Source organism: Orbicella franksi, chromosome 2 (genome assembly GCF_964199315.1).
Source record: "Orbicella franksi chromosome 2, jaOrbFran1.1, whole genome shotgun sequence".
Taxonomy (NCBI): Eukaryota; Metazoa; Cnidaria; class Anthozoa; order Scleractinia; family Merulinidae; genus Orbicella; species Orbicella franksi.
The window spans coordinates 1,681,734-1,692,368 of record NC_138146.1 but is presented as its reverse complement, the minus strand read 5'-3'; the positions used below and the strand labels follow the sequence as shown (position 1 = coordinate 1,692,368).

General features: G+C 39.5%; 1 protein-coding gene and 2 pseudogenes across 1 annotated transcript; 1 reads left to right on the top strand and 2 right to left on the bottom strand.

Annotated features, from left to right (window-relative positions):
- Nucleotides 1-3: 3 nt before the first annotated feature.
- LOC145467116 (uncharacterized) lies at nucleotides 4-2,282 on the top strand. Its single transcript, XM_081450656.1, has 2 exons — nucleotides 4-358; nucleotides 1,059-2,282. The coding sequence occupies exons 1-2, from the start codon at nucleotides 4-6 to the stop codon at nucleotides 2,183-2,185; spliced, it is 1,482 nt and encodes a 493-aa protein (XP_081306782.1). The 3' UTR covers nucleotides 2,186-2,282.
- Nucleotides 2,283-2,362: 80 nt separating this feature from the next.
- LOC145467106 (uncharacterized) lies at nucleotides 2,363-5,244 on the bottom strand (annotated as a pseudogene).
- Nucleotides 5,245-5,277: 33 nt separating this feature from the next.
- On the bottom strand, nucleotides 5,278-6,917 carry LOC145467101 (uncharacterized; annotated as a pseudogene).
- Between the last annotated feature and the right edge of the window lie 3,718 nt (nucleotides 6,918-10,635).

Below are 10,635 nucleotides of genomic sequence, written 5' to 3'. Positions count from 1 at the left end.
CATATGTATGTGGAGGAGGAGGAGGACGACGACGACGAAGAAAATTTGTCAATTAACCATGACAACATTTTGCTTCGAGGATTTGTTAATTTTGTGAGCACGGATGGAGAGGCAGAAATTCGATCCAAAATTGGCGATGCAATTAGACTAAAACATCCATTAGTCGGTAACGGGGATTTTGTGTTTCTTCGTGCTAACCGGCGGAAGTTAAGCATACCTGTCAGTTGTGGAGAGTACTCGTACAAGCAAGTGAAACTGCTCTGCGGACAAGGAGCTATTTATGTTAAACTGAAAAGTGGACTGAACTGTTTAATATGCGATGGCGACGTAAATAGCTCATCAGATCATGATTTGCCTGGTAAGTATGTTATTACTGTCATTAATTTGGGCCCAGTTAATACAAAATTTTAAAAAAACAATACTAACATTAAAACATTAAATTTGCTGCCTTTTTTGTATGTCAAGGTATCATGGACCATCCCCAGGGAACCTAAGACAAGGAGGGGACAACGTTGTTAATTTGCTAGTCCTGGATGTAGATAATAAATTATAAACAAGAATGAAAACTTTGTTAAATTGAAAATGGGTTGTTTGTCCTCCAGAGGTTAAACATACTCATACATTTGTGGAAATCGAAACAATGTAGATTTTGTGTGCCCATTAGTGTAATAATTTCCTGGTGTGCCAGCATTACTCTGTATAGTGACACTTAAGACAATTTGAAATTGCCTTTCTTCCTTTGCTACAGTTATTTGAGGCAAAGTTTTAATGCCAAAACTAAATTGTTACCATAGTAACATTTCTTCCTTTTTACTACAGTACTTGAATTCTGTAAAATAGAGTAAGAGATCTTTTTTTATTTTAAAATTTTTGCAGATCATATTTCTAGTGCTAATAGTAAACCAGCAATGTGTGTAACAGTTGCCCATGGTAAAAACCCATGTTGGCATAAAAAGCCATCTCCTTCTATAGTCATAGTACAAAGCTTCTGGCTTGTTCCCCACAAGGCAAGTTGTCAGCAAATATTTATTTATCCTTTAATTTTACTTTTTTGGCAGAAATGTTGAGTCAACCAGTTTCTGAACAACAGAAGCAAAGTGAAATGCAATCAGTACCCATTTCTGAAGAGGGTAGTACAAGATTTCAGTCAGCAGGGGAGGAGACACTAGCTGATAACACTGAAGATCCATCTGTGGATTTGCTTGCAAAGCGTTGTGTGAATTACTGTAGAGCCAATGGCATTGAGAATCCTGTAGAAATTTTACGTTATGCACAAAGTGTGATTGTAAGCGGAAGGCCACTGGATGTGCAAGATGTTTCTGAAAGTCTAGAGGGTGAAACCAACTTCATGTTAATCAATCAACAAGATGTTTTAAAATCAGCAATGGATGAAGTTCAATTCTTAAAAGACCCCAGACTAACACTCTCGGTTGGATTTTATGGTGAGTGTGCTGAGGATTATGGTGGCCCTCGAAAAGAGTTCTTTCGCCTATGTTTACGAGATATTGAAGCTACATACTTTGACAATGGTCTTAAAGACCATCTTGCTGATGATTATTCAACCATTGGGCTTATTAAGGCCCTTAGCATTTTGCAGAATGGCAGTATCCCCAGATTTGTGAAAGAAGATAACCCCCAAGCGCTTTTTTCTTCCCAAGAGCCATCAAGCCCATGTATTGCAAAGCTTCGAATTGGTTTTAAAAACCTGGGGCTTTATGAAATAGGGAATGCTATACCTAACTTCCTTCATCTTTTCAGACCTTCCCAAAGTTATGCTTTATCGAGAAGAAAGCTGATGGCCCTTCTTTCACCAAATTTTTCTGAAGAGGGTAGCAATGCACGCCGTTTCGAAACAGAAATTTATGAGTTGTTCTCTAAATACACCAGACTTGCAGCAAGTGGGCAAAGGGGTGCAATCACTTTGGGGCATATACTTCAATTTGTTACTGGCAGTGATGAAGAGCCCCTTCTAGGGTTTAGAATAGCACCTTCTATAGAATTCGTTGAGGCAACAAGTCATCGCACAAACCCCCACACAGAATGCCCTTTTCTACCTACTGCTAACACCTGTGCAAATACCTTGAGCTTACCAAGATGTACAAATGGTTCATTGCTGTCAAGTGAGGAGCAACTATTTAATCTTTATGATCTGGCCTTTGCAAATGCATATTTTGGAAAGCTGTAATGCTCTGATTATAGGTTACAAAAAGTTGACATTATTTGTAATTGTTTTTAGTCACAAGAACTTTCACTAATTAATTCTATCACAGTGTCATATCCATTGAAATGTGAGGATATCTGTTCCACCAGAGATAACTGCTGATGTTACTGTTGTATTTTACTGAAATAAAATAAGTTGAAGTTACTTAAGTACGTTTTCAACTCTCAAGTTGTGTACTGAACTTGATTGGCAATCTTGCAGCCATATTGAATCCTGTTAATAATAATAATAATAATAATAATAAAAATGCGCCTAACAAACCATATGAGTAATATAAATTAAACGATATGCTATGAATAGTGTGATAAATTTAAAACTAATTATTTACAATAATTATGTACATTAGGCTAAGGTAGCGAGCTAAAAATTAAAATATTGAAAACAAGGGATCTAGTAAAAATGTATATAAAACATCAAGAGTTATTCAAACGCTTTTCTAAATAAAAATGTCTTTAGTTTGGACTTAAAATGGTTAAAATTGTCCTCATCTGTCATTGCACACGGCAATTTGTTCCAAAGTGATGGTGCAGCAGCAGTAAATGCCCTGTCACCAAGTGTTTTCTTCGTTTTCGTGGATGGTGGTACTAATAAAACTTGAGAATTAGAGCGTAGACCATACCGGGAGGGATTTTTAACACGAATAAGATTACAAATATAGTCCGGTGCCTGGCTATGTATGGCCTTAAAAGTAATTATTAAAATCTTATAAACAATTCTGAATCTGACAGGTAACCAATGTAAAGAATATAATACAGGAGTAATGCGACTAAAACGCGGAGTCGAGCAAATTAGCCTAACAGCTGCGTTTTGCACACATTGTAGCTTATTAATATGAGTGGTCGGTAAACCATGGATAAGACTGTTACAGTAATCAATGCGTCCCATTATGAAGGCATGCACTAGCACCTTGGTAGACTCAACCGTAAGAAACTTCCTAATACGTCTAATGTTATGCAGATGATAAAAAGCAGCTTTACATGTCTTCGTAATGTGTGTCACTAGACTAAGGTTGGTATCAAACCAGGTTCCGAGGTTTCTTGCAACAGCAACAGGTGCAACACTCACATTACCCACCAATAACTTCTCGATGTCCACCTTGCTAAGCTGTTGTCGTGTACCAATTATTAAGAATTCGGTTTTGTCGTCATTTAGCTTTAACTTGTCAGTAATCATCCACGCTCTGATTGCCTTTATGCAGAGTTCCATTGCTTCGATTGCATCAGATTGACTTGATATGGTGTCAGGCTTGAAGGACAAGTAGAGTTGCGTGTCATCTGTATACGCATGTGCAACAGGTAGATGATCCTTTATCACCTCAAATAGCTTGCTAGAATAGATCGTAAATAGCAGGGGTCCCAGACATGAGCCTTGAGGAACCCCATGTGGCAGCTTGGAACTCTCAGAGAGACAGCCGTCTAAAAAGACGCTTTGCGATCGGTCAGAAAGGTAAGATTTAAACCACTTCAGAGCCGTTCCTGTGATACCAAAACTCGACTGTAGACGATGAAGTAAGATTTTGTGGTCCACCGTGTCGAAAGCCGCACTGAGATCTAGAAGAACTAGAAGTGTCACGTGCTGGCGGTTCATATTCATTAGTATATCATTCTGGACTTTTAGGAGCGCAGTCTCGGTACTATGGCATTTACGATATGCAGACTGGAGTGGAGGATACAGGCCAAGATCCATCATGTGGTTGTACGTCTGGTCAAATACAGCGCGTTCTGTCAATTTTGATAGGAATTGAAGATTACTCACAGGTCGAAGGTTTTTAAACACCGAATCAAGGCCAGCCTTCTTTAGGAGGGGGTTGACAAGAGCTTCCTTCCATTCACCAGGAAAGTAGCCTGAGAACAACGATGAGTTAACTATGCGCATGATGACGGGGAGGAGCACATCAAGACAACCGACGACCAGTGATGTTGGCATGGGGTCCGTTAGACAAGACTTCTTAGCTGACGTCTGGATTAACGCCCATACATCATTCTCAGTAAGAGGGTGGAAGGCGCTTTAAGATAAACATGTTGGAACGACTTCTACTGCAGGTGGAGTGGGTACTCCATCATCCACAACAGTGGCATCGATGTCTGAACGAATTCTGGTGATCTTACGAACGAAAAAGCCGTTGATGTCATTGGCTAGGGCCGTTTTGTCATGATAGTCGGGAAAAGATAATTCATCCTTTCTGGAAAGGAGTTTCTTGGTAGCTCTAAATAGCCTTCCTTGATCGGCACTGTTCTCATCGATAAAGTTGGTATAAAACGCCCGTCTAGCTTGGTTCATGAGATGAGTCACGTGATTTTTCTTAGACTTAAAGATAATCAGGTCTGACAGCGATTTAGTTTTTCTCCATCTTCGCTCAGCTTTCCGACGTATTCGTTTAGCGACATCTATGTCAGCGTTGTACCAAGGTACCCTCGGCCTAGCCCTCAAGGTCTTTGTTTTTAATGGCGCATGACAATTGGTCATTCTGGACAGAGTTTTGTTATAGTTACGTAAGAGCGCATCAACTCCCTCCGGGGTGACATTAGTTAACTCATCGGATTGTTCTTGGCATAATCCAGAGGCAGCTAAGTCAGCTTTGAGTGAATCCAGGTCCACTGATTTGAACCTCCTGTAAGTGACCTTCTTAGTTGTCACAGCTGGTTTATCTTGAAGTAGCTTGCAAAGAAGTGATGCATGGTCTGATATGAAACGATCAGTTTGTGGTGAATCCTGGATGATTTGGTCAGACCATCGGGTGATAATAAGACCTAGTGTGTGTCCATGAACATGAGTAGGCTGGGAGACGTGTTGCCGTAGACCAACAGACTCCAAGAGATCCAACAGTTTAAGAGAGTCAGGATCATCAACAGCATCAATATGGATGTTAAAGTCACCGGTAATCAGTAGCTGTTCCTTAGACAAAAGAATGGATTCAAGATAAGTCGAAAACTCGGTGAAGAAAACATTGGTTGAGTCTCCATATATTCGTGATTGTTCCTGATTTTTTTTATCTCTGCACAACCCACACAGACACTGCACATAGCTGCACAATTTGTCAATAAGGTATAGTGTTTTTAAGTGTTTTCAATGCTTTCTTTTACTATTTGGTGAATTTTAGTGTATATATCCATGCCCATTTGTGTTGATGACGCCAGTGGGTCTATCTGCTCCAGAACTTTCGCTTGAACTGACTGATGTTCAACTGGTAATGTGACTTGGGAAACAACAACTTTGTTATTGCTATCTTCAAATGGAGATGGCCCGTCTGGGTCAGCACCATAGAATTCCAGATCATTGGGATCCTCGTCTAGTTGCCCATGTGGTAAGGGGTTCTCCTTGTTTAGCATGCCATTTACCCACATCTGATACGGAGACCAATGGTTTGCTGTCCTTACCTTGTGATGGTTAAAAGCCTCCATATATTCGTGAAGTGCAAGGTTTGTTCTTGGGATGAATGTCAAATGCAGCGCAAATAGATCCGTTGGGTTCTCGATGTTGAGCAAGCTTGTATCTTCCAATGCATAAAACACGTAATAGAAAAGATGGCACAGGCACCTGAACACGTCCCTCCAGAGTCTTTCAATTCTGATTTCTCGTGGAGGGACCTGCTATAAACCTCCCCCTACCTTCACCTCTTGCTTCCACCATAGCATCACAAACTTGTACATTCTCGACACCATAATCCACACGAATACGTGATGGCCACAACGCATCATTTTCAATTGCTTTCAGAAAAAGGTCCAGAACAGTTTGCGAAAGATTGTTATTACTACATCTGAGAAACATAATCCGTCTGGAAAAACCATCTATGCACCCATGGATTACAAGACCCCAGCGAATAAGAGAGTGGTGCCCATCTTAATGCTATAGAGAATTTGGCCACGGGACCGAGTATTGCCTACGAGAAACAACAATCCCCCACCTCAAGGCAGTATTCGCCAGATCCACCCTTGCCAAACACTCACGAATTCTTCTCCTTTGAACCCTCAGTCCAACTGACTTAAGGTACCCGACTAAGTATGTTCGCCCTGTTGTAAATCCATGACGACCCATATATTCGAGAACTAACTCGTCCAATTCCCCATCCGACAACAAACTAAACTGCACCGTGTTTTGCAAGCCATATGACTGTATTCTGCGATGAATTGTCCAGCGAGACACGCCAAACATCCGAGAAATTTTTGCCATTGAGAATCCAAGACCTAGAAGATCTTCTAACGTTTCGGCAGGTACGTAGACATGAGGTCTCCCAGGATTTCCCGTTCTGAGGGTTTCGCATTCACTTCGTGAAATTAATGAAGGTCTACTGCTAGAGTTTTGATGTGATTTTCGATAGCCCGTAGTACTTCTAAAAAGGCTGTAGCTAGGGACTCCCACTCCATCCGATCTTGCTCAATGTCAAAGGCAATAGAGCGCAAAAGACTTACAGTTCTATCGGGAACTACAAATTGTACTTGCAAGTCTTTGATGTTTGTTTCATTGCTGCTTATATATTCCTCTGTCCTATCCAGCACAGACGACAAAAATTCGGGTAAATCCATTTCCGCGTCAAACTCTGATTCGGCACGCGCCATATTGCCAGTAAAATGTTCCCGCGGAAAAATTAAAGCATACAGCTCCCGTATTCTAACTACCCCGGATGCAACTTACCATTTCCGGTCACTAACCGGAAGTGATTTTCAACGGGATGAGTAACTATATATATTTTCTTTGAATCGTGATTTCATTTCTTCATTGAATGAATTTCGTTGATTGAAATTGAACTTTCACTGAATTGAAACTGAATTTTCACTGAATTGAAATTGAATTGAAATTGAATTGAAATTGAATTGAAACTGAATTTCACTGAATTGAAATTGAATTTCATTGAATTGAAATTGAATTTAGGTATTGAATATTGCTACAATTGGCTTGCCATATCTGGGCTTATGAGGCCGTGACAGTAAATTAGAGTGAATTATTATAATGAACACTAAATAATGCCAAAATGGGGCATTTTCAATGCCTCACTGCTCTTTAATGAGCATGGGCACCTCCCTTTTTTATTTCAAAATTGAAGTTATCATATGACAAATCTTCAGTGGACAAAGTATGAACAAAAATCTATTGCCAGTTCATTTTCGGAATGACCTTAACTTTAAGAAAACAATGATTTTACTAGTTTTCCAATATTAAACCTCTGGTAGAAAACCAAGCTGGGCTGCCTCAGATCAGGAAAAGTTCAGGGAAGAAATTAAAATAAGGGGCTGCTACATGAATGTGTGTCTTACATCATGTAAATTTATTTGGTAAGGGAAATTTGAAACTGAAATTTGAAATCTGAAAGCATTGTGATCATTTAATCCTTTTTCGAAGAGCACTCTATTTGAGTTTTTGGACCAATTAATAGTCAATGAATCTGACTAGCCCTTAAAATATATATACATTTGGCATAACTAGAAACCCCTAACTTCCATCAATCTATTTTCATGTTTCTCTCAGTATCTCTAAAATATCCTATCAGGTCTCTTATGGTGAAATATTATTAAAAGACCTGAGAATGGAAGCGGGAGAGATGAAGACACAGTGATGTCCTTTTTAAAATAGAAAATTGGGATGAGACAGTCACAAGATTTGGTGCATTGCTTGGCGATGAGAAGCTGTTGCGATTTGCAGTAAGGCAGCAAATGAATCATTCTAACTTTCTTTTTTGCCTTTATCAGTCAATGTTGAACTAACAAAGTTATTCTGTAGAATTCTACTGTTTTGCTGTCAGATTATTTAGTCTGAGCAGTATCATCACGTTTTGTTAGTAATTCAAGTTGAGGAGTGCAATTTCTGCATGCATTTGGGGAAGAGATACATGTACATTGTACATAGATGTACATGACGGCATGCATTGTAAAACCAAACGTTGACCAGATCAGCAAGGAAGAAGCCTTTTGTTTTATAGGTTAGTAACTACATGTAACCAAAGGTATTGTTGCTGCTGTTTCCTCATTTAAGGGAAATTTTGAGGTTTCGTGTGATTTCCAAGTGTACTCGAAGAGGTTGAAGGAAAGTGAATCTTCAGGAGAGACCGAACATTGAACCAGTGGGGTTGAAGAATTTACAAGCATGATGATCGTAACAAGGGTCATGCCATTTTTAGATCAAATCTTGATCACGTGACACAAAGCATGGAGTGTTTTAAATCAAACTTTGCAGGCACCTCCCTTGCCACTGGAGTTGTTGGTTTTGATCGTGAGGTACAAAAACCTTCTAGTATGTTTGTTTGTACAGCACCGCTCAGTGGGTGGGTAATGTTATTGAGAGGGGTGGGAAAGTGATAAAATCAAGAATGAATTGCTGATGTCTGAATCTCAAATTTTAAGGAGAGCTTGATAAATAAAAGTTCAGAAAATTATTAGAAAATGACAAAATGTAAATGATAACAAAGGGGATCTTAAATTTGGACTATGACTTTATTTGTTTACTTGTAAGACACAAGCGTACAATTCATGTGTCTTGTCTTCCAGATACCTTGTCGATATCTAGCATACATTTATTAGATTCTATGGTCTGCACTGTTTGAACATTTTGATTAGGAAAATTCTTGATTTCTAGGTACCACTGAAATTGCTGAAGACTTTACAAAATTATATCTCTGTTTCAATTATCTATTTGCTCTCATGACAAAAGCTCACAACCAGTCCGTTAATTATTATACCAACCGGTCCGAGTATTTTTATAATTACTCTCACCGGTTTTTAGATGATGGTTGGCAATTTCTTCCACCATTTTGCTGCGTACTTTTCTTACCAAAGTCATCTGGATTTGGAGCAGGATGGCGTCCAAATAGTTAACCTGATTGCACGGCTCAATTTTACAATCCTAAGCTCATTCAACTGTGCCATTGTGTCTTGTTTCTTTGGCACATATTGTGGCAGATTTTTTTTCAATGGAAGGAGCAAGCATGACTCAGAAAGGGTTGTCCATCATAAGAAGCCACCTAGCAGTAAACAAGGTGAGCAACCCTACAACATCTGCTGGTGTGGGAACTTAGAAGTAGTCATTTTAAATGTGGCTCTCTGCAGTTTTAAAAGTGGGAAGCCCATTCATCTCTTTACTCGCATTGCAAGTAACGGTAGTTAGCAAGGATTGCTAGTGGGAAGTACAGTGGAACCCTGTTAATACGGTCACCAACGAGCCATGAAAATTTGGCCGAATTAACAGGGTGGCCGTATTATCGGGTTAGGGTCAAATTTCATCCCTGATTTAAACTGACTGACGTCTTAACAGATAAAAACAATAGCACTTCTAAAGCACTGTACTGTAATTTTAAACACCCAAAATGCAGATGTAATTTTTTTTTAAAAAATTGAAACTTCAATCAGTTCATACAATATTTACATTGGAAAGATAAACATAACTGGTTTGAGTGGCTGCATAAACGGGGCAAAATTAAAAAGGATTGTACAGGTTGGGATTTCAGTATGAAAGGGGTGGCCGTGAACAAATTTGTGAGAGCTTAAAGTGTTTACTGGCGTATCTTGGCTTGTATGTACATGTACAATCATTCATTGAAACTTTGCCTGTTTGTACCTGTTAGCAGGTACCAAGATGCAAGAGATGGTTTCCGCATTTATTGCTGGCAACTGGGCTTCCTCCAAGATTTTAGGCAACAGCCATGTGAACTTTCTACCACCACCTCCAAACATTGTTGGGGTGATTGATGCAAAATTGGGGGAGGAGTACCCCATTGTATTTTACAAGCTACTGATCAGTTGGTTTGCAAAGGATGGGGACATCATCAATCCTTATTGCCCCCAGTGGGGCATGGGGCTGCTAAAGGATGGGGACACTGTTCTGGAAATAGGATGCAGAAACGAAGTTGGCAATGGACAAAACTTATCTTACCAGTATTTCTTTGTTTAAGATGAAATGTTAGTGGAGATGCAGAAGGAATAGGGACAACGTTTTTCTTTGGCTACTACACAATTCAAATGTGGAAAATCCCTAGGATGGAAAAGGCAAGACTGGATTCTATGTGACATTTGTAAGAAGTGGTTGCATTATGAATGTGCTGGTGTCGTCCCTCCTCCCAGCAAAAATTATGATTGTGGCTGTAGACTGGAGCAGCTTGAAAGATCGTAAGTATATGTAGCCAATTGATAACCCCTACGTGTTGTGGACGATCTCAGCTCAGGTATATAGTTCCTGTGATAAAGTCCCCCTTTGTTTAGTTCAGTATGTTTTACCATGTGCCTAAATTTCCTTTCAAAAAGAAGTCAACCCCACACACACTCCTAGAAACTACGCAAATAATTATAAATAAAATGCGTGCAGGGAAGTCAACTGAGGAAAAAAGGTGCAAAGTACAAAATAAAATAAAATTAAACAGCGTAGGCCTCGATTCAGAACAAGCATCCTCTTATGCTTTCAAAAGATGGTGAACGGCTTTGTGACAGTTT